The sequence below is a fragment of the Heloderma suspectum genome, chromosome 10 (genome assembly GCF_057233095.1).
Source record: "Heloderma suspectum isolate Gila_16-S chromosome 10, 16-S_ref, whole genome shotgun sequence".
Taxonomy (NCBI): domain Eukaryota; kingdom Metazoa; phylum Chordata; class Lepidosauria; order Squamata; family Helodermatidae; genus Heloderma; species Heloderma suspectum.
In genome coordinates this window covers 15,249,620-15,273,509 of record NC_139467.1, presented here as the reverse complement: position 1 = coordinate 15,273,509, position 23,890 = coordinate 15,249,620, and the positions used below count along the sequence as shown (strand labels likewise).

General features: G+C 47.7%; 1 protein-coding gene across 1 annotated transcript; it reads left to right on the top strand.

Annotated features, from left to right (window-relative positions):
• The first annotated feature begins 9,025 nt into the window (after positions 1 to 9,025).
• HAS1 (hyaluronan synthase 1) lies at positions 9,026 to 18,366 on the top strand. Its single transcript, XM_084815273.1, has 4 exons — positions 9,026 to 9,721; positions 12,605 to 12,830; positions 13,122 to 13,254; positions 16,478 to 18,366. Exons 1-4 carry the CDS (start codon positions 9,026 to 9,028, stop codon positions 17,151 to 17,153), a joined length of 1,731 nt encoding a protein of 576 aa, XP_084671399.1. The 3' UTR covers positions 17,154 to 18,366.
• Positions 18,367 to 23,890: the final 5,524 nt, after the last annotated feature.

The following is a 23,890-nucleotide window of genomic DNA, read 5'->3' as shown; positions in this document are numbered from 1 at the left end:
TGGGCAAGAATTTACACTAGGTGGCACTCGCTTCTGCTTTGTATCGCGCATTAATGCAAAAAGAGAGCATGAGAGGCTCATTGGTCGTGTGTGAAAAACACCATAACAGTTGTGATATTGTTTTTTCCAAAGGGTGGCATTAGAAAGGGCTGCTTTTTCCAGTCCTGCTGCTGGTTGTGTGCACTCCATCCGCTCTTTCGATGCCTTTTCCCTGCCCCGCAACTTCTGCTCCACCAAACCCTTGGTTTGCATAATGGATTTCTGCCTTGTGTGAGTGTGTGTGGTCCTGGTCAGCCACTCCGAGGAGGGGAAAGCAGCTGGTGAGGAAAGACCTGTTCCAGCCCCTGGAGTGGACTGTCAGCAAGTCCTCCTGCCACACACAGGCAACACTCTGTCCACACATCTCACTTCCCAGGGCAGGCTCCAGGGTTAAGGGGGCCCTCGGCCAGGGGCGTTGCTAGCTCTGGGCTTATGGGGCCCTCCCCCCAAATCTCTTTCCAAGAGCCCTGAGTCTCCATTGGTGCCAATGGGAGGTTTTTTCTTTGCTTAATTGCCAGGCAGGGGGCGATTTTCAAGGGGGATTGCAGCTGGGGAAGGCATGGCCATTAAGCTCCCTGCATGGCAATGAAGCTTAGGGGGAAAAAAAACTTTTTCCATTGCTTTGTGATGATCTGGGTCAACGTGCAAATTAATTGAAGAATTTATTTTATTTGCGATTATTTGGATGAGAAATTAATTTGCTAGCTTTGCCCCCTGTGGAATTTAGATAAATCCTAGTAATTATTTCTACATCAGCAAAGACAGATATAAATTGACATATGCAAATTTTATGCAGATTTGTATCCTATGGGCCTGGGCCCTAGATCTTTTAAATGCCTAGTAACTCCCTAGGGCCTCAACCAAGAGCTTTCTGCTTCCTACACACACACACACACACACACACAGCTTGTGAGGAGCCTGAGAGCGACGTGCCAGCAGCTCTAATTGGTGACCATCTCCCCACCCCAGTTGATAATGCCCTAGAAGAAATTCTAGGGCCTTGAGGACTAGGGTGGCTGCAACCACAAAATCATGGTTGTAGTGGCAGCCACTTCCACACTCACAAACAAATGCCAGCTCCCAGAAACTGACTGAGCTACTTCGCCATTCCCTACTCACGGTTGTTTACAGGTTCTTTAGACAATGTCATGAGTCTCCAGCTTTGCTTCTGTGTTTAACTAGCAGTTAAACACAGAAGCACATAAACACTTGGCGAGGTTTTTTTAGAGCAGGAAAAATGTGGCATTTAATTGTGAAAATGAAAGAAAGCGGGATTTGCGGTTGTGTATTTGTGCTATTCTGCTATACCACAGTGCCACCTAGAGGTTATGTAGTGGGAAAGCAGGAAAGGAAACACTCCTCATGTAGTGCTCAGATCTCAATCCTGTGATAAAAGCAAAAGTAGATGCCGCGGATTAACAGTTAATTAAAGACACAAGCTTCTTACATTTTATAATTGCAAGTAATGACTGAGGCCTGTTCATATATTCCATTTTCTGCTCGGAAGCCTCTACCTAAGTACAAAGAACATGAGCAGTGTGAAATATATGCATGGCTCATATATATATAAATTACAGCTTTTGCCATCTGGTGGGGAGTGGGTGGGGTGGGCTTGATTATTACTGGGCTGCCATCCGGTATATTTCACCCCCCAAAGTTGCCATTTATGTATACTATATGACACCATTCACCAATTATTTTGCATTCAGAATAAGTTCGTAAGGAGAAAAAGCAACAAATGAAGACCTTGTTTGGGAAACATGATGAAACTTGAGCTGGATTTCAGAAGCCAGAGATTAACTGAAAAAGGCTGGGATTTTACTAGTAATGTTTTTAACTGTTAAGCAGAATCTTAATTTGAATGTTAATGTGATTTTTTTTCAGGCTGTTGCTCAATTTAAAGAAATCTTAGTTAATGACCTGCATTTGAATAGATTAAACTATTAAATCTGCATATGTTCTGAGGGGGAGAAAAGCAAACTTTCTTTGTCTTTAGACAATGCTACTTATCACAGTTGGCACCATTTTGGGAAAAATATTCTCTCCTGTGAGAGAGAAAGGGTGAACGTCTGTTCTAATATATATTCCCAGCCACTCGTCGCTTTTGCAAGAACTTGTATTAAAAACAATAGTTCCATTTAAAACAAATCAATTCCGCCATTAATTGGGGGCAATTTTTCAGGGGATCAAAGGTTCTTAAGGTGCAATCCTATACATGTTTAGACAGAAAAGCATTCCCCAGCCAGCCATGCTTCCTGGGGAATACTGGGGGTTGTAGGCCTTCCTTCTATATAAACATGCATAGGATTGCACCCTTAATCGATTAATTGACAGACAGTGCAATCCTACTCCCAGGTAAGTGTGTATTGGATTACAGACTAAATACAAGAACCTGGGATCATCCCATGAAGCTGGCTGGTAGGAGGGACAGATAAAATGAAGTATTTCTTCACAGAGCACATAGTTAAGCTATGGAATTCACTCCCACAAGATGTAGTGACAGCCACCAATTTGGATGGCTTTAAAAGGGGATTGGACAAATTCATGGAGAAGAAGGCTATCAATGGCTACTAGTCCTGATGGGTGTATACTACCTCCAGTATCAGAGGCAGTATACCTATATACACCAGTTGCTGGGGAACATGGGCAGGAGGGTGCTGTGGTGCTCATGCCCTGCTTGTGGGTTGACAGCTGGCTGGCCACTGTGTGAACAGAATGCGGGACTTGATAGACCCTTGGTCTGAGCCAGCAGGGCTCTTATGTTCTCTTATGTTCTTACCCAGTTTTATGTTAATCTGTCGTTCCTCCTTCCTGAGCCCTTGAGAAATCCAGAAATCTGTATTTGAAAAGCGTGAAGGCAATAAATAAGGAAATATGGTGAGGTTGTTCCTTTAAATATGCAGTTTAGGCTGAAATCCTGTACCCACTTTCCTGGGAGTAAGCCCCTCTGAACTCAGTAAAATTAACTTCTGACTTGACTGTGCTGTGCTGTTAAGTCTTCTCACCTGAAAGGGAACTGAGGGGTACGTATCACACAGTAGTGCCAGCCCTACCATTAGGCAGAGTGAGGCAACAGTAGCAGCCCCCCCCCCCCGCACTGCCCCGGCTGTTCCTCTCTTGGAGGACAGAGCTGTATGCGCCATGTGGTCAGACATGCACCCCATAAACTGTCCCACTGCCCTCAAGTGTGGCAGTAGAAGATGCTATCCCACCACCAGTAAGGTTCAGCTGGAAGCCCCATCAGCTTCTGTATGTGGAATGGAAGAAGGGACAGACACCATCTTGTCCTTCTCTTCTGGCAGCAGAATGTCTTGGGCGGGTTCACAGGGACACCCCTACCCTGTTTTATAGCCCAGGCCTCCCCTTGTCAACTATTTTAACCCCCCGCCCACACACACACACACACACACACACTCAAGAAGACGGATCCATTTCTTCACCCTCTTCTGTTCAAGCTGCCCTCCTCCTCCTCCCTCAAACCCCATAAGCCAAATATCCTCAAACTCTCCTCCTTTTTTCCCCAGTCTATCCCACAGCTGGATTTCCCCACCCATAATTTTCTTCCAAAGTCCATTGCTGGTTACAACATACAAATCCCCCGCCAGAAGAAATAATCCTCTTCTGATAATCTCCCCCCACCCCCCACCCCTCGCGCCCTTGTTTTCCTGGAATTTTAGTAGTAGCAATAATCTCTCTGGAGTTGTTGTTTTTTTTCTCAATAGACTCTTTGAGAGTTTTTTCTTGGCTAGACTCTGCTTGCAGTCCTACGCGCACTTACTTAAAAGCTCGGTGGGGCTTAGTTTGGTGACTTACGAATTGCCCAAAATGAGGAAACGCATGGGCCAAAAAGACAAAGAGGACAAAGGAGGATACTATTTGCGTATCTGTTGTGCGCAAACTGAGAAATAATTATAATTTAAATGAAACTATGGTATATCTCACTATAGCGTGGAAGACTGTGACCAGATGACCTGTGTGCCTGGCTGTTCAGTCTGCTGCCCTGCTCTCTGTGGATGGGCAGCAGCTATTGTGATGATTCTGATTACTGGACATGGGCTGGACAGCCCCCTTCAAACAGAGGATGCCTTCAAAATAGAGAACAGTCCTCTGAAAAAGGGGACACACCGGGCTTACTTCTGAGTAAACATACATAGGAACGGCCTGCAAACTCTGGGTGAAATCCAACAGGTCCTACTTAAGAGTACACCCATTGAAATGAATGGGACTTATTTTAGTCATGACTAATTTCAGTTCCATTCCTTTCCATGGGTCTACTCTAAGTAGGACTTATGTTGTCTTTTACCCTCTGCGTCCTCAAAGCGGATGCTCCTGATCCGGGACACTTGTCGCGTGAAAAGAAGGACTGACGTGGGAGGGATGCGTGTAGCTTGACCGGGGGGGGGGGGGGTTAAAAAAAAAAAAAAAGAGGTTCTGGGGTTGAAGACGTCCCCCAGAAGCCCACTCCTTCGACCTGCGAGCTTTGGGCCCCGCCCTTCTTATGGTAGGATGAGCTGCACTCTGCACCTTCTCAGAGGCACCCCGTTCCAGCTTTGGAAACCCGGCTCCAGTTAAGTCCTAGATGGGAGTACGGCGTGGAGGCTCTAAGGGAAAGCGTGGAAGGGAAAGAGCAGTAGACGTGTTTCGGGGGGGGGGGGTGTTAAAGCCCCTGATGCGTCTGAAAGCGCATTGCCGAGGAGTGAGAGATCCAGATGAGGTCAGACAGGGCCCAGCCCAGCTTGACGCAAGGAAGGGGCCGCCCCCCTCCCTCCTCCTCCTCCAGATTCAAAAGCTCCCCCGCCAGAGATCAAACAAACCAGATCTCCCTGCAAGCACCCTCGGATCTTGCGCGGGCTGCTGTTCTTCTGGCCGCCCCAGCGCTGCAGGTGAGAAAAGGCCCCTGGCGGCCGGGGGGGGGGGGGATTTTATGGGACGGGGAGCCAGATTGTCTTTTGCTCTGAGAGGGGAGTGTGAGTTAGGCGTTCAGGTGAAGCTTCATTTGTGCCAGGGCGCCCTGTGTGTTCAACGTCGGAGCTGAACTCTGGATGATCAAAAGTCAGACGACGAGCGTGCCCCTGAGCACGTGCAGAGTGCATGTCTCGCACCATGGAGTAGCTAGCAGTGAGTCCTTACATAGCGGGGGATTAGAACTCCATTTCATTAGTACCGTTGTATTGCAAGGGCTTCTAGATCAGTGATGTTTCTGGAAAGATTCGACCCTGGTATCTCTCGTTTTTATTTTCTAGAAACGTAAACACCAGTGAAGCTGGAATTGAAGTGATAGTGTGTCTGAATTAAGGCTTGGTTTGATGCAGGGAAGGAGAGGGCTGTGTGTACATGTGTGTGCGGTCCACCGTATGGATGGATACTCAAGATCACTTAATAGTGAATAATAAAAGCCACACTTCTTGGACTGACAGTCGAAGTGGTCACGGGCAAAAATATATTTCTGTTCTCCCCTTTGTGTTCCCTTTTAGTGTAAATTTTTTGTTCTAAAGCAAATTAGATTAGCAACTGTGAGTGGGAACGCTTGGGCTGGATTAAGTCACCCAGAATAAAAGAATGTGTGCAAACACCAGCCCTCCCCAACCTGGTGCCCTCCAGATGTTTTGGGCTACAACTCCCAACAGCCCTGACTATTGGACGAGGCAGCTTGGGTTGATGGGAGCTAAAGTCCAAAACATCTGGGCTGGTGTGCATGAACCCCTGGCCGCCAAAAGCTGCATTTGTTTGTTTTAGCAACGGAGGCTGGAGTAGCTGGTAGTGGTTGAAACATGGGACTTGAATGAAAAGCAGCAATTCTTGACTGTCATCACCAGGGGAGGGGTGTCTAGTGGTTAGTGCAATGAAGAGGACGGGCAAGGCTAGAACAGCCTGGTTTGTTTTGTGTGCGCATATAGGCTGTCTGTACCCTTCATTGCAGGGAAAAACAATGTGGCTTAGTGGTAGAGCACATGTTTTGCATGCAGAACGTCCCAGGTTCAATCCCTGGTTTCTCCAAGTAGGGCTGGGAAAGAATCGTGCCTGAAACCCTGAACAGCTGCTGCCAGTCAGCAGAGACAACAGATGTGCCAATGGTCTTATCTGGTATAAGGTAGTTTCCTATGTTACTACCCTGGTACCAATATGTGAGTTTTCAACCTGTGGTGCACTGATGCGCAGCCTTTCTGTGTGGTCTGTGCTGTGCCAGGGGTTTGTTATCAGTTGTCGGCCAAAGCACAACCAAACTGCGTGATAGATTAGCAACACTGCTAGTGAAGCTGCCATGCCAACTTCTGTGTCCCAAGCCATCCGATGGTGCCCACTGACTGCTGTCAGCTGCCTGCTCCCATGATGATCGACAGGTTGGCGTGGCGTATATTGGTTGGCGTATATTGGTGGTGTGGTGAAGTTTAAGCAACCTGCCTAATCTGTACTAATGTGGTTGGTATTTTGGTGACTGCATTGGGAGAGCTGTGCTCTGCGCCAGCATTTCTATAGGTCTGATCCATCCAAAGGGGTGTGGAGGTAATCATTCTTGGCATTTCTGTGGCGCTTGGAAGTATTAGAAGTACCTCCCAAAAGCTTTTAACAATGGGAAATGGTGGAAAATAGGCTTCACTTCCCATGATATACATGCACGTTTCTTTTGTCCTACTGTCACGTCTAGTCAAACAGGTTTTGGAGGTTTCTGAAAGAATGCAAAAACCTATCAAACCTGCGTATTGGAGGCAAAAATGGGAGTGAGTACCCCAACCAATGAGTGTGATTCTTCTTTCAATATGCCTTTGAAACTCTCAGGTGTGGGTGGGTGAGGGCCGGGGGGGGGGAATACTATCTCCAATGTCCAGCCTCAGAAAACTTTACAACAACCCTGGAAAAGATAAGCCAGTATTATTAATCCCATGTTGCAGACCAGAAGTTGAGGCTGAGAGACAATCATTTGTCCAAGGCCACCTACCAAGTTTGTGGTTGAGTCGAGATTTGAACGGCAGACTTCCTGGCACATGGCTTGTACTCTTACACAATGCGGTATACCATAAACAGTTGCCATGGAGTTCTTCTGTACCACAGTGGCAATTCTTTGATCTATTTTCCAGTGTGTCTGTCACATCACTGTCCAGGCACATGTTGTTAACTGCATGTGTTGACTCCCAGCTGGTCATGTGAGCTCGCCACCATGTGCAGCCTTCTGCTTTTGGGCATGCTGACCTCAGATGTTGTTTCATGGTGTTTTAGCAATGGGGGGCTGTAGGAGTAGTGGTTAGAGAACATGAAATGAGAGCCTACCCATTGCTTTTCCACAGTTAGCAGTGGAACGTGTAAGCTGAAAGGTCTCCTTTTCAGTCGTTCCAGGAGAATAGGAGTTCTTGGTCTGACAATGCAATCCTATACACAGCTACTGCATAGCAAGCCCCAAGAATTCAGTGGGGCTTAGTCCCAGGTGTGCATAGCAAGGATGTGGAACTTCCAGCCCATGGGCTGCCCATTGAGGTTCCACACCTGGCCCATTGTATAGGACTGCAGCCTTACTGGTGTAAGCAGGAGGCTTCGATGTACTGCTACAGGAAGGGACAAGTGGGGGGGGGGAAACCACCCGAGATTCCTGTTCCAGTTGTTGAGGAGGGTGCAGCAATAGTACACACCATGTCAAGCACTTTGTCATTTATTTATTCAATGACCCATTGGTGCCAACTGCTGTATTTTTTTTTTTTTTGAAAACGCCCCTTCCTTGGCCCTGTTAATAGTTTTTATAGCTTTACCCTGAGCCCCTGCCAGGAGGTTAGTTTGGCATGGCTTTGGAGTGGAGAGAAGTGGCAAAAGATTGGACTGGGGGACGAGCGATTGCAATCTCCCTGGAGCCAGTTGGAGAGTTGCCTTCTCTGTCCCCCTTTTCCTGAGCACAGGCTTGAGGGGTTGTTGCTGGAGAGCCAGTAGCCCCGTTCCCAAGCTTTAATTTAAACCATAGTGCAGCTCTAGAACAGCATAAGCACCAGTTCAGTATGTGGTGCAGTGGTTAGAGCCTTGGACTGGGACTCGGGAGGTCTGGGTTCAAGTCCCCACTCAGCCATGAAACTCACTGGGTGACTTTGGGCCAGTCACAGGCTCTCAGCCTGACCTACCTCACAGGAGGGTAAAATGGAGGTGAGGAGGATTACGCAAGCCTCCTCGGGTTGCTTGGAAGAAAAAAATCAAGATATAAATGTAATAAGAAAGAAAGGAAATATGTCTCCTGGTCCGACTGGGCTTTCAGTGCAGTGCATCCTTGTCACTTGCAGGTGGCACACGTACCTACCAGAAGTCCAGTGTGACAAAGATCCTGGAGAAAAGCAGTGTCTTCCATGGGAGTAGTTTTATCACAGCCTAAATTACAACTGATAGGCCCAAACGTGCTGTCTACTGTGGAGCATAACAGCCAGTGCAGTGCCTAGCACCATTGTTACACCAGCCCTCGTGTGTGCAAGTTAGCTTGCAAAAACCATTTGAGAAGCTGCTGTTTACCTTTTTAGAACCCCTAAACTGCCTTGCCCAGTGCAGAGGGGATATTTCTTCCTCAAACATCTTCCCACCCTTGAAATGTACAGGTGGGGCCCTGTTTCCTGCTTCTCTGCGAGAACGGCGGTAAAAGTGAGCGAGTGCAGTCAAACGGAGGAAAATGCCCATACGTTTCTCATTGCCGAATTCATTCCACCTCTGCTAGCCGTGAGGAGGAGCAAAGGGCTGTGCTGGCCCCTTGGCCATTGGAAGTCTTGTTTAGACGCCCTTCTGGCTTCTGAGAGTTTAGCAGGCATTGTTCACACTATTCAAGCGTACTCATAGTCATAAGGGCCAGAAACTTGGTGTGTTCTTTAAAAATATATATATATATGTTGTGCCCAGTACCATATTTTGCACTATTTTTGCAACTCCCACGGAATGCCATCATACATACGGCGCTGTTGATAAATACTGAATCAATACCTTTGGGAACCACCTAGCTTGCTCACTTTCCTGATTCTTCCTTCTAGGGATGGATGCGGCCAAAGCCCCCAAGGTCTTTGTCTCAACCGGACGTCGGATTCTTACCCTTGGCTTTGCCTTGCTCATACTGTCAGTCCTGGCATGGGCCTACATCACAGGTGTCCAGCTGGCTGCCGACCGGTTTCACATCATGGCTTTTGGTCTGTATGGCGCCTTCCTCACATCCCATCTCATCATCCAGAGCTTCTTTGCCTTCCTGGAGCACAAGAGGATGAGGAGGGACTCGCTGACTTGCAGCTACGCCAAGACGGTGGCTCTCACCATCTCCGCCTACCAGGAGGACCCGGCTTACCTCCGCGAGTGCCTGCAGTCTGTCAAGGCAACCTTGTACCCCCCCGAGAAGCTCCGGGTGATCATGGTGATTGACGGCAACAGCCCAGAGGACCGATACATGATGGACATGTTCCAGGAGGTCTTTGCCGGAGAGGACGTGGGCACTTACATCTGGGAGAACAACTACCACCGCCAGCCTCACTTGGATGTGGACGAAGGGGACAGTGGTTACCAGGCTGGGGACGAGCCATCTGTCTACAGTGAAATAGATATGGAGGACCCTGGGCAGTTGGCAGTGGAGGAGCTGATCCGGACTAAGAGATGTGTCTGCATCATGCAGAAATGGGGCGGGAAGAGGGAAGTCATGTACACCGCTTTCAAGGCCCTGGGGAATTCTGTGGACTATGTCCAGGTAACTGACTTCTATCTACTTGCCGAAGGGTGCAATCCTATGCACGTGTAGACAGTGAAAAAGTCCTACAACTCCCAGCTGGCTGGGGAATGCTGGGAGTTGTAGGACTTTTTTCTGTCTAAACATGCATAGGATTGCACCCTATCTGTACTACCTTATTTGTTTATTGCATCCTGCATTTCCTCTGAGCAATTCAAGTTGGCATACACAGTGTCATGTGTATGTCCCTGCCCCTGTCGTTTTTATCTTCAGAAAAATCCTGCGAGGTAGGTTAGGCTGAGAGGTAGTGACTGGCCCCAGGTGGCCTGGTGGCTGAGTGGGGATTTGAACCTAGGTCTCCCCAGACCTTGTGCAATTCTCTAACCATGACACCACATCCAACCAGCTCAGCACCCAGCTATTTATCCTGCCCCACCTACCCCTTCGATTTAATTCCTCCTTTGTCTTTCTACAAGCTGTGCCCTTGTGCTTGTCCTTTTCTCGTCCCTTTCACTTTTCGTTTCCAGATAGAGTTTGTGAAGACAGGCTTTTTAAAAGCATCTGTGCGAGTGTCTAGTGAAGGGAGGGCTCAGTAAGGTTGCCGTGGGTTGAAAGGAAAGGCTACAGGAAGCTGCACTGCCCTCCTGCAGGAGCGGGGAACCTGTGGCCCTGTACATCAGCGTCCCCGCAACCTGGTGCCCTCCAGTTGTTGGGAGATGCTGGGAGTTGTGGTCCAAAACATCGGGAGGGCCCCAGGTTGGAGAAAGCTCATTTAATGTTGTTGGACTATAAGACCCATCATCCTTGAACACCTGGCCATGCTGGCTGGGGCTGATGGGAGTTTGAATCCAAGAACATCCAGAGGGCCACACATTCCCAATCCCCACCCCATCTCTGCTGGAAGCAGAAGCAATTATGCAACTTTCCCTTAATTTGCCCAGTGTTTATTGGCTGCAGTATTTGGCTTCTCCAGGCGCCGGATTTTTATTTTTTATTTTCTCATTTTTCTAGCAGTGTGCACACAGTCATGACTACCCAACCACCCATACATGTTTATTGTCTGTTAAAACCTATCTCCTTTCCTACTTCTTCTGGGGTAGACTGGGTTTTAAAATCTAAATCTGAACTAATTCTCATCTGACCCTTTCAAACTCCTTCTCGAGGACCATGTGATACCCAAGACACTGTAGACATCCCTGGTCAGCAACTAGTTTTGCTAAAGGACCACTTTGATGTGGGGGGGGGGGTAGTAGGCCAAAGCCCAAGACTCTGCCCCATCTCCATTTCCAAAATTGCCTCCTGCGAAATCCCATTCTGACAGATGCTGCTCATTCATGTTCCTCTTTGCCTCTCGGGTTGGTGATGGAGTGGAGCAGCTGGTACCACTGTTGGGGGAGGGGGGGTGAGATTTGGCCCAGGGAGTCCAGTTTCTGATCATTCTGCAACCTATGTAAATTATTCCCATTAAGCATATTTACCTATAGCTCACTGCTTATTTTGCATAACTTAAGTCTGTTTCCACTAGTAAGCAACAAGTAAAGCTACTCAAGGTTCAAAGCTTTGCCCATTGACCTATGCCAGTCACCAAATCAAGGCATACATATGGCCCCCTCTGAGTTCCTGCAAGCTGCTTCCCTGTTTAACCGCCATCCTAAGTAATCCAACTCTATCTGTCCATCAGCATAATGAGATAGTCTATCGTAGCCTCCCACAACCTGGTGCCCTCCAGATGGTTTGGACTTCAACTCTCATCAGCCCCAGCTAGTATGGCCAGTGCTTAGGAATGCTGGGAGTTGTAGTCCAAAACATCTGGAGGGCCCCAGGTTGGGAAAGGATCAGTATCGTTACAAATTGCTTTCCATATTCAACCCCTCCATTCATCCTTCCACATCATCTTCTTCAACCAAATCATAAGTGTATTTTCTTCATTTTCTACAAAATTAGTCATTCATTCCTGCTCACATATTGCTCATTGCCAAAGTTGGGCATTGCTCGTTCCCAATTTACAGATGAAGCAATCGAGTAAAGAAAGTATGATCTGCCTCAAGCCACCAATTAATATTGTATGCTGAGGCAGCATCTGAGCTTGGCCGTCTGGTGTGCACACTTCCAATGCTCTCTCGCTTACATCATGCCTGCCACAGGTGAAAATGTATCTTCTCTCCTTTTTTTTTTTTTTTAAATCGAGGCTTCTACACATTCCCTGGTTTTGCCACAGACTTTGGGCTGGTTCACCCATGTGTGTACAGCGCTTGATTACTGTACGCCTCATAACTAGCAGCTCTATGACCAGGTTCATACAACACACTAAACCACACTCAGGAGTTGAGCAGGGGTTGTTTTGAACCGTGGGTTGTTTGTTGAACCATAGGTTAGCATGTTGTCTGAACGCAGCATGGTTTCCACAGGGTGGATTGTTAACCATGCAGTGTGGCTTGTTAACCACCCTGAACAACCCAACAACAAACCATGGGTTCTCAGGGTGGCTTGTTTGAAGAAAAATATACCATAGTGCATGGTTATCAAGCCACTCTGGCTGCATTCAGACAACACGGTTCAACAAACAATTCACGGTTCAAAACAACTCATGCTGAACCACTGAGTGTGGGTTAGTGTGTTGTGTGAACAGCCTCTGGATGTGAATAGAATCCATTGGGAAGCACTGTGGTTTTGGCAAAGGCGTGGAAGTGCCAGCATTGGTACATTGCACCACATGCAAGTCATTGCTTGATGTTGCAATTGTCCAGTGATGACCGTGCATGTGTGAACCAGCCCTTGGAAGCGAGAGTTCGGTCGCTGACTTCCCCTTCTCCCTGTCATCGAAATCCCAGCAACTCGGATCTGCCTGAGATGTTCCGGGGTAGGAGGGGGTTTCTCCGGTCTAAATCTCCCGGCCTCCCCCAGGTTTGTGACTCAGACACCAAGCTGGAGCCCCAGGCGACTGTGGAACTGGTGAAGGTGCTGGAGTCGAATGAAAGCTACGGGGCCGTCGGTGGGGACGTGCGGATCCTCAACCTGTCCGACTCCTACATCAGCTTCATGAGCAGCCTGCGCTACTGGATGGCCTTCAACATCGAACGTGCCTGCCAGTCTTACTTCGACTGTGTCTCCTGCATCAGTGGCCCTCTGGGTAAGGCTTCCAGCATGTGTGGCTTCCGCCTCCTTTCTCTGAATAGGAAGGGGGGGTTGCTAGTTAGGATCCAAAGGGTTACTACATTTTCCCGGTCCATTTTATCTCACCGTGCATGTGTCAGCTACACTGGAGGCATTCAAGACAAGGCTGGACAGCCATCTGTCGGAGATGCTCTGACTTGGATTCCTGCATTGAGCAGGGGGTTGGACTCGATGGCCTTGTAGGCCCCTTCCAACCCTACTGTTCTATCTGTCTATGATCACCCGTTTCTGTTGCTGTCACCTGCAGGCCTGTATCGGAATGACCTCCTGCAGCAGTTTCTGGAGTCCTGGTATAATCAGAAGTTCCTGGGAACCCACTGCACCTTTGGAGATGACCGGCACCTCACCAACAGGATGCTGAGCATCGGCTTTGCCACCAAGTAAGGAAATCTGGATGCCTGAATTCTCTTGGAATAGGAGCAATGTAGAATGGAGCAGGGCAGGGAGATGGGGGCAGGATTATGTAGCGGAGGGGTGGGCAGAAAGTAGCTCTCTAGATGTTTTGGACTTCAACTCCCAGCATTCCTAACCATTAGCCATGGCGCCAGGGGCTTCTGGGTGTTGAAGTGCAAAGCACCTGGAGATCTACCTTCTGCCCACCCCTGATGTAGTGGACTAGATTTTAGACTCGGACTGAGGAGACCCAGAGCTTTTCTACACGAGGCTGTCAGTCGGCTTCGGTTTCGTCACAGAACTGATATCCAAGCACTGCACAAGAGCATTTCCTTTCCTGTTTTTCGCCTACATAACTGCTAGGTGGCACTGTGGTATAGCAGAATAGCACAAATACACAAGAGGAAATCCGCTTTCTTTCTGTTCACAATTAAATGCCGCATTTTCCCTGCGGTAAAAAGAAAGTCTCCGGAAGAGCTCATGAGACACAGAAAGGAAACTAAAGGGTCACGGCATCATCTTAGAACCCGTAAACAACCTTGAGTAGGGAATGACAAGTGCATGATAAATGCCTCGTGTAGAAAAATACCCAGGATCAAATCTCCATTCATCCATGAAGCTTACTGGTTGACTTTGGGTGACCGCTCAGCCTGACCTTCCCCAGAGTGTTGCTGTGAAAATAAAGGGTGAAGCGGCATCTATGCTGAGCTCCTGGGATGAAGGGTGGCTTAAAAGAATCAAGTAATAATTCATACATCTTAAAAAGTAAGTTACCAGTCCCTTAATTTACACCAATAGGTGGGAGAATGGTCAGGTACTATTCTATCCAAATGCAGCTACACTCCACCCTGCTTTCCAGTGTTTTGTCAAAGGGTGCTGGAATGACTTGACAAAGCCCTTTGCACAATTTAACTTTTATTAAAATAGCATGTTGCTAAAATAATTTATGATATTATAAAATTTAAAACACAGCAGCCTCCCTTGCATGCACCTTTACTTGGAAGTATGCCCTGTTGAACTAAGGGCGCAATCTATGCATGTTTAGACAGAAAAATATCCTACAACTCCCTGCATTCCGCAGCCAGCATGCTGGGAATTGTAGGATGTTTTTTCTGTCCAAACATGCATAGGATTGCACCCTAAATGGAACTTTTGCCAGAGTAAACCTACTTAGGAAGGCAGGGACGATCTAGCAATTAAAGACAGTGTTTCACTCCTGGGCCCCATCTATATGGCACCTCTTTGACCCCCCCCCCCCTCATCACAACTGCGCAGCAATGCAGCTTCAAATCACCATGCTCTGTGATACCCTCGCGATGTACTGCGCGCTTCCCTAACAGACTCGCCGTGCCCTTGGGGGGGGGGGCATTTTACTGAAATGTGCAGCTGTGCAGTCCCGTGAGTGTGGGGGTGTGACACTTCAGTGGCTTTTGTGTATTTGAGGGACTCTGCTGTGTCTTTCCATCCCTCGTTAGGTAAAAAAATTGGTGTTTTGTGCTCCTTCATTTCCACACCATCAGTTTGTCAGTTCCCCAGCCTGAGACTCTTGCGATGGTTCACACTCACAAACATGAGTGCTATGTGCCTAGCCATCGCTCTGAAATGGTGCCTGGAGTGATGTTGTTCCTCCCCCAAGACCCCGCCCCCCCAGTCCTTGGGCACTGAGTCCAAAAGCAACTGTTGCGAAGATACGAAGCTGCAAATATGTTGTGCGAAAGTGTGATTAAATATGAAAATGCCCGTCTGTGCCTCTGTAACTGCGCAGCTGCGAAGGGATGGGGGGACTAAAGGGGTGCCACAGAGTGATGCAGGAACTATGAATGCCTACAACACGCCCACTGCAAACTACAAAGTCAGTTTGGGGAAGGGACAGACGGCTCACAAGCGCAGGGAAACTGGTAGCAAACGAAAAACATTGCAGCAAAACAACTCCTTGGAACTCCGCATTTTCCAGGCGAAAACCACTGATGGCTGCGAAGTCGCGACTATGTCATCTATCATGAGGGACCTCGACTCGCAGCCACCCCAGAGTAAAAGCCAGGTGTAGATGGGCCCCTGGGCAATACTAAAAAGCTATCAATATTCTGCATCAGGCTTGGCCTACTTGCATGGCTCAGATCAATCTGCCACCTAAAGTTGCAGCCTCTGAGACCCTCCTCTGTTCTCCGTCAGGGTATCCTGAAATTCTGCAGCCTGTATGAATTACTCAGACTAAACAGGGGTGACTTTTCAACCCCCCATAGCACTGTGCTCGAACAAGCTGCACTCGGTAAGGTTGTCTCTTCCACAATGCAACCATTATTGGAAATATTGAAAGGCTGGCCATGCATGGTGTAGGATTCTTATCCTTGCACATCATTTCAAAAATAGAAAGTGCTTTATTTTATTTATTTATTCATTTACTGTAATTTTAAACTTCCCAGTAACTGCAGTTCTCTGGGTGGTGTACAATACATGAAAACAAACTACAAACATTAAAACAAACAGAACAGCCCAGAACAAAACCAAGATAAAACCAGAAGCAAAGAATAAAAGCATTCCAGCACTTTTGCAGCCTTCATCTCATTTCCTCATCACCTCCACCGCTACCACCACCGCAACAATAACAATAACCACATGACATAGGCCCACTGCCATTCCCATTTTGCAGACAGGAGAACCGAGGCTGGGAGAGACAGACTATATCCATGGCTGGAGGCTCCTTTCCTGGGGAGTGTCTCCACCAGCAATTTACTCCAAGCTGGGTACAGAGATGTTGCCGGAAGCATTTGGAGGTCGTTAAGGATAGACGACATCATGGCCATCCAGCAGCCGCCCCGGGGCTTCTCAGGGAGGAACCAGATTTCCTGAGACTGCTTGAAGTCTGATTCTATTAGCTGCTACCTATTAGCAGCTATTAGCACTCACTTGTGGAGCCCTGCATGGACCAAAGTGCAGCAAAGGTGATGCCTTTTTAAAAATTCGGTACTCCTCCATTCCAGGCTTCTCCTTCCGTTGTTGTGGAGAAAGGGCCCAGGTCTCCTTAGTCAAAGTCTACCATTCTACCCTCCACCCTCCTCCAACCTGGTAGCCTCCAGATGCTTTGGATTCCAACTCCCATCAGCTCCAGATAGCATGGCCAAAGGATTAGAGAACACCAGGCTGGGAAGTAAATACATGTCCTGTTCTCTTAATATTAACTTTTTCTCCTCCTCCCTTTCCTTGTGCAAGGTACACAGCCCGCTCACGCTGCTACTCAGAGACCCCATCCTTGTTCCTGCGATGGCTGGCACAGCAGACTCGTTGGACCAAGTCCTATTTCCGTGAGTGGCTCTACAATGCCCTCTGGTGGCACCGTCACCACCTGTGGATGACCTATGAGTCAGTGGTCTCCGGAATCTTCCCCTTCTTTGTCACGGCCACCGTTCTGCGGCTCTTTTACGGGGGGAACTTCTGGGACGTGCTGTGGGTTCTTCTCTGTGTCCAGCTGGTGGCCTGCGTGAAAGCTCTTTACGCCTGCTGGCTGAGGAGAAACCCCATCATGATCTTCATGTCGCTCTACGCTGTGCTGTACATGGGCGGCCTACTCCCAGCCAAGTATTTTGCCATAGCCACCATGAACAAAAGCAGCTGGGGCACTTCAGGCCGGAAGAAAATGGTGGGGAACTACATGCCTCTGCTTCCTGTTTCCATCTGGGGCCTACTCCTCTTGGGAGGCCTGATCTATACCATCTATCAGGAAGCTGTGGCTGACTGGACAACCGAGGCCAAACAGACTGAGATCTGGTACCTACTCGTTGGCTCAGCCATTTACATGGGCTACTGGACGTTCATGATCACGCTGTATTGGGTGTGGGTACGGAGATGTTGCCGGAAGCGAGCAGATTTCTACAATATTGAGGTGTGAGCTGGGCAAGGGGGAAGGGTTAGGGATCCTGAAACCTATACCTGGCCAGAAGGAAGAATGTGGGACCAGTGAGGGCTAGGAATCGGGATGCTTGGAGTGGTTGTGGAGAGTGACCTAGTAGGAGTTTCTCCTGGATTAGAAGTGGGAGTTCACAGTTGGGGGTGATGGTTTTCCCTTCCTTCCTTCCTTCCTTCCTTCCTTCCTTCCTTCCTTCCTTCCTTCCTTCCTTCCCTCTACAGGGTGCTTTGTCAATAGAGTAGAAGTCTAAACTCCTTGGGCTCTCTTCTAGAACCCAGGGTGGAGCCTCCTGATGGTTCAGAAGCCCCAAGGTGCCTGTATCTCAGGGAGGATATCTGTTTTATCCAACAAGTCGTGAGGTTCTATTAGCTGCTGTTTGTCTCCCCTTCAGCTGATAGCTTTCTACTCCTCGGAAAAGTTCCTGACCTCAGTTTATTTATTAGTGTCAAGCTTTCACATTCCGAGTGTACCTGTCTGTCCACCTTCTCCTCTTTGAAATGCAGCCATCTCTGGGATGGGGCAACTGGGTGATAGAACCACACGGGGATGCGCGCTGCACAGGAAACAATCTCATTGCACTGAAATGCCACTGCAGTTCTGAGATCAAGAGTGCAGCAGCCGTTGAACCGAGAGACTCGGATATAGTGGCTTTTGCTTGTGGTTGCTGTTCTGTTGAAGTTTGCAACAGGTTGGATCCCACTGGGAAAAGGAAATAAGAAACTCCACTTTTCTGGAACTGGAGATCAGACCTTGACACCTATGAATCCTGCACGATTTAAGGGATTCTTCTTTTTCTGCAAAAAAGAAAAAAAAACTTAACTCTTATCTTGCCTTACGGACGCTGATTACAAAAGAAATACAAGAGTTTACAACGGTGTAACAGAAGCTGGAAAATTCTGCCTTGATTTTTTTTTTCACCTGGAAAGGAAGTTGACACTGTCACTGAGAGGGGGTCAAATTCACCCCAATCACCTCGCTATTTTTTGTCACATTATTGACCACTGGGGTTTTGGAAGCCCCTTTCTTGCAGGAAAATGAAGGAGTTAATGTTATTTATTTGCCTTATTTTAATAATAAAAGAAGGGCTATTTAATGACTTTTTTATAAAGAAAAAATAGAATGATGAGGATTTTTTAAAAAACAACATTTTTTAAATAGACGGTGTAAAATAAAACTTTATTTATTTTGTAAACTTTCCCTTGGTGTGTTTTATCTTAATTTCACTTTTCGATGGCAGGGTGGAGTTTTGCTATACAACAACAACAGAAGAACTTCGCATTTGTATAACACTTTTGTGTGTTCCAAGTGCGCAATGTATATTATCTTGTTGTAAGCCTTACAGCAACCCTGGAAGGTATGCAAGTATTATCCCCATATTTCAGACAGTTAGGATGGGGCTGAGGTCTGAGTGGGAGTAGCTTGCTTAAGTGGCAGAGATCAGGGGCATCTCTACACCAGCCTAGAATCCTGCATTTAAAATGGGGCTTTCTGCTTCCATTTTAAATGCAGGATCACAACAACTCCTTTTTTCATGTGCTCCCTTTTCCCCTGCCCCCTTCCCCCTCCTTCTCCCCATATCTGAGTCTTCCATTATCTTTCATTGATCTCGCTCCTCTTCTTGCCGCTTTTACTCTTTTCACCGAGGAAACTGAAGTGGAACATAATGGGGTAATTATCTATTATGGGGCTCATTATCTGTGATCTATTTAAAAATGGAACAAAGGGTATTTAGTGTAGGAGATGCCTTGAATGACCCTGGCGTCATGTAAAGAGCCCGCAAACTGCCGTGAAGGAGCAATCTCAATCACAGGGTAAAAGCTCAGTGTGAAGGAGCCCCAGATGGAAACCAAAGATTTCATGATTCATAATTCTGTCTCTTAGCCACTATCCTACACCACCACTTGTAACTAAATATTAAAATTAACAACAAATTAAAGCAGGGGTGGGGAACGTCTGGACTCAGGGCCAAATCCAGCCCTCTTGGGGTCCTGATCCAGCCCTCTTGGGGCCCCAATCCAGCCCTTTGGGGTTCCCTAGCTGGTCACTTCCCCTTCCACTGGCCCCACTCCTTTCCCTGAACCACCGATCTTTTGGTGGTTTCCTGGCTTTTGTACAGCTTTTTTCCCCATGCTAAAAGATTGAAATGCCTCTGGTAAAGCTTAGAGCTTTTCTACATGAGGCTGTAAATCAGCTCTTAATCTACTGCATCTACTTTCGGTTTTGTCACAGAATTGTGATCTGAGCACTACATAAGGAGCATTTCCTTTCATGCTTTTCTGCTATGTAACCTCTAGGTGGCACTGTGATGTAGTGGAATAATGCCAGTCCACAAAAGGAAATCATGCTTTCTTTCGCTTCATTCCACTCAACTGTGCATAGGGAATGACGACCGTGTATTTGGGGATCTTTTGCCTTCAGATCTGCCTCCTTTACCTTTGGCCCCACACGCCACTGGAATGTGGCCCCTGAGAGCTTCTCCAAAGTTGAATTTGGCCCACGGGCTGAAAGAGGTTTCCCACCCCTGAATTAAAGGGTGCTTTCATACAAGCCTTTTATGGTGCAATTGCCCTGTCTCAAACACAGAATAACATCTTCCATTTGTAACCTTCTGGTATTTTTCCACTGCTTCTTCCATATTTCTACTTAACAGTAAAAAAAATCCAGTACAGTAGAAAAAAAGGAATAGCTGCACAATGCCTTTTGATCGGTAGCAGGAGGAGTGTCCGTCGGGAAGCATCCCAAAATGAGCAACAATAGGATTGATTTTATTTGCTGCTTTATTCAGTAGTGCTGTTGTTTGGTATACACCAGCGATGCTGAACCTCTTTCAGCCCGATGCCTGAATTCAGTTTTGGAGACGCTCGTGAGGCCACATTCCAATGGCTGGCATGGAGGGGTGGGAGGTGGGCAAAGCCAACATGGGGCAAGGCCATAATATCAAAACTACCATCACACTGTAGCTTCAGGGTGCAATCCTATGCATGTCTAGACAGAAAAAAGGCCTATACTCCTAGCATACTGGCTGGGGAATGCTGGGAGTTGTAGGTCTCTTTCTGTATAAACATGCATAGGATGGCACCTGGAGGGAGCAATCCTATCAGGGTAGGTGGTCGCCTCCAGAGGCAACCACCTATCCAAGGTTGGGCAGGCAGAGAGCAGAAGGGATCTCTTCTTCTGTGCTCTGGCCACCCTGCATTTGTGACTAGATGGCCGATTTTGGCCATCTAGCCACAGGACTTTGGCGTTGGGGGGGGGAGGCCGAACAACGCATAGGAAGCTTCTGCACTTCCCACCCCCGGGAATGCCCCTTTTGCCCCGCTCCATTCTGCTCATCTGAGCACAAAGCCCAGGGACAATCCGTGCCACCTTCAAGGCAGCAGGGGAAGGGGCAGAGAGGCGGTTTTCAGGGAACCGAACTGACCTCGGAGCATGGGCTCCGAGGTCTGTTCCTGGAAACTGTACAATCCTATGCTGTCTAGCCACTGTCTAGCGGCCATAGGATTGCACCCTAAAGCTATTGTTGCCAATACATAAGCCTTAGGAGAGGCATTTCAAACTTTTAGAATGGGAAACAACTGCCCATAAAGCCAGGGAACTACAAAACGATCAGCAGTCAGGCGAATGGGGCTGGGGCCAGGTGAAGGGGCGTGGCCGTCTAGACCATGCAGGTGGGCCAGATTTGGCCCACAGGCCATAGGTTCTGCAACCCTGGTGTACACATATAGAATTGTAATGGACACACAACAGCTGCTTTTTCTATGGGGGAGGTTATTTGGAGGAGGGGTGCAATGTGGGGTTGGGGGGGTGCTTACCACAGTGGATGGGACACCTGCTTTGCATCCAGAAGATCCAAGGTTCAATACCAAGGACCAAGGCGCTTGGAATGATCTTTCTGCTCGAATTAGCGCAGCAAATGGCACCCACATCCGTCCAGGCAAGTATCGGAGTACTCAAGGCCAGTCAGGGTATTCTGGTACCTGAGGCCGAAAAATCCCACAAGCAGCTCTTCCCCTCCCTGGCAGGAAAAACAGAAGAATAAGGGTAGAATCCTATGCGTGTTTAGACAGAAAAAAAATTCCTACAACTCCCTACAATGCTGAGAGTTGTAGGGCTTTTTTTCTGTCTAAACATGTATAGGATTGCGCCCTAAATTAAGTAAGTTGTTGGCCTTTCCTGTAAGGCAACATTAGCCACCCGAGATGGTTGCCTCGCTCTTCTGAACTGTGACGCTGAGTGTTCTCCCTGGGGAGCAGATTTTGGACTCGAGTAAAGGCTATCAAAATGGTCAGTTATTTCAGTTATTGTTCAATCTTTATCGGAGTGGGGTGAAGGCAGGAATCCTTTAGATTTTCTGAGGTGCCAAATCTCACAGACCTCCCTTGCAAATGACCAGCTTGCCAAGCAGTTACATGCTCAGTGTGGGAAGTTATTGCTTACCCAAAAGTTGCCTGCACTCACCCTTTATTATTACACTATAAATGTAAACGAGTTCCAAGTTTGTTCACCTGCCATGAGTCCCAGAGTTCAGTGAAGACAGAGCAGAGCAATCTAAAACAAAACAACCTAAGGAGGTGATAATTTCCAGGGTTCTTTATGCAGAGGCAGAGTTGTGAAAACTTCAAACAGTTTTGAATGGTTAAAACCGTTGAGTGTAGCTATGTCTGCTGTGAATGTTGCTCTGGGATCTGGGTTCGAATCCAGTGTCAGCTCAGGTTATGGGAAGTCCTTGGGTAAGATATCTCATCACTGTTGCTTCAGCCCATTAGTCTGCCCTCTTCCTCTGGGCCCAATCCTGGGGGAAAGAGCAAGGCAAGTATTCGGTTCTCACTGCTCAGGATCAAACTGCATGTTGTGCTAATTGCATAGCATGTAGCAGAGGCTTGACTTTATTTTACTCTCAAGTAAGTGCATGTGGTCGTAATTCAGAATGGGACCATTGCACACTGGGAGGGGAATATTAAGCCTTCTTCCATCTGCCATTTGCTTCCTGAATTCATACACATACACACGCGCGCGCGCACACACACACAAGGATTAAAAAAAAACATGGTGATGGGGAAGTATCTGTTGGCATCAATGGGGGCTTTAAAAAAAAACCTTTGGGGAGGAAGGGGGATTTGGGTTTGCGGTGGAGGTTTAATGTTCTCCCTCCAGGGGGCAGTGGTCCCAGGGCTTTTCTACACGAGGCATTTATCATGCATTCATCATTCCTTTCTCATGGAGTAGGTTCTTTAGATGACATCATAACCCTCCAGTATCGCTTCTGTGTCTAATGAGCGCATGCAGTGAGGGGTTTTTTTAGAGTAGAGAAAATGCGGCATTTAATTGTGAAAGCGAAAACAGCACAACTTCCTCTTGTGTATTTCCACTACTCTGCTATACCACAGTGCCAGCTAGTGGTTATGTGGTGGAAAAACAGGACAGGAAATGCCCCTCGTGTAGTGCTCAGATCTCAGTTCTGTGAGGAAACTGAAATTCAGTGGATTAACAACCTTGTGTAGAAAAGCTCCCATTCTGAATTGGGGTTGGATGCACTTACTCTAGAGTAAAACCAAAACCAAAAGATGCTTCGGCTACATACTATGCAATTAATGTAACATGTGGTTTGACCCTCAGTTTCTAGGAGAGGGCAGGTGAGCAGGCAGCAGTGGCACAGGGAAGGCGCAGCAAGGCCAGTGGGCCCTCTGCTGGGTGCGGGCCTCAGAAGAACCCCAGCTTTGCTGATCTCTGATGCCTGCCCTGTGCAGACCCTGTTCAGGTGATGCCTTGGTGGCTTCTTCTCCCTTTCTCAGTTTCTCAGCAGCCCATGGAAACAATGATTAGCCACTTGAGGGGGAGACATTTTGCCCTCCTTAGGAATAGTTTGTTTATAAATCCAGGCAAAGCGAAACAAGGTCTGGTTTATCTAAATGATACCACCAAGCGGAGCTACGAAGAGATCACATTAGACTTTGAAGCTTTGGGAAGGAAACTCAAGAACTTTGGGGCCCAGATAGTTTTCTCATCCATCCTTCCAGTAGTTAGAAGAGGGATAGAAAGGGAATGAAAAATACTACGGGTGAATGACTGGCTACGAAGGTGGTGCCGACGAGAGAGATTTAGATTCTGGGACCACGGGCTATACTTTCTGGAAGATGGGCTGTTGGCTAGGGATGGGTTGCACCTCACAAAGGCTGGGAAGAATGTGTTTGGCCACAGCATTTAGAACTTCATCAGGAGGGCTTTAAACTGAATGCTACGGGGAAGGGAGATGTAATGTTGGGGGTAACAATGGACGTAGGCGCATGCACTGCAACGGAGAGAACAGCTCTGATAGCGCCCAATAATAGTCTTCAGACACATGTAGGAAGAAAGCCAGACTATGAAGCACATGGTCTTCGATGTCTATATACTAATGCCCAGAGTATGGGAAACAAACAGAACGAACTTCAACTCTTAATACAAGAGGGAAATTATGACCTGATAGGTATAACTGAGACTTGGTGGGATGACTCTCATGACTGGAATACAGCAATTGAAGGATATAACTTGTTCAAAAAGAACAGGAGGAACAGAAAGGGACGTGGGGTTGCACTGAATGTGAAAAATACATATCTCTGCACAGAAATACAGGAGGAGGAGCTTGGTAGCCCCATCGAGAGCATCTGGGTTGAAATAAATGGAGCAAAGAATAAAAGGAACCTGGTGGTCGGAGTCTACTACCGGCCACCCAATCAAGG

Excerpts from the sequence above, each read along its gene's own strand:
- HAS1 (XM_084815273.1), top strand. The coding sequence starts at position 9,026 with ATGGATGCGGCCAAAGCCCCCAAGGTCTTTGTCTCAACCGGACGTCGG. Across the intron at positions 12,831-13,121 it reads CTGCATCAGTGGCCCTCTGG|GCCTGTATCGGAATGACCTC; the intron begins GTAAGGCTTCCA and ends TGTCACCTGCAG. Across the intron at positions 13,255-16,477 it reads AGCATCGGCTTTGCCACCAA|GTACACAGCCCGCTCACGCT; the intron begins GTAAGGAAATCT and ends TCCTTGTGCAAG.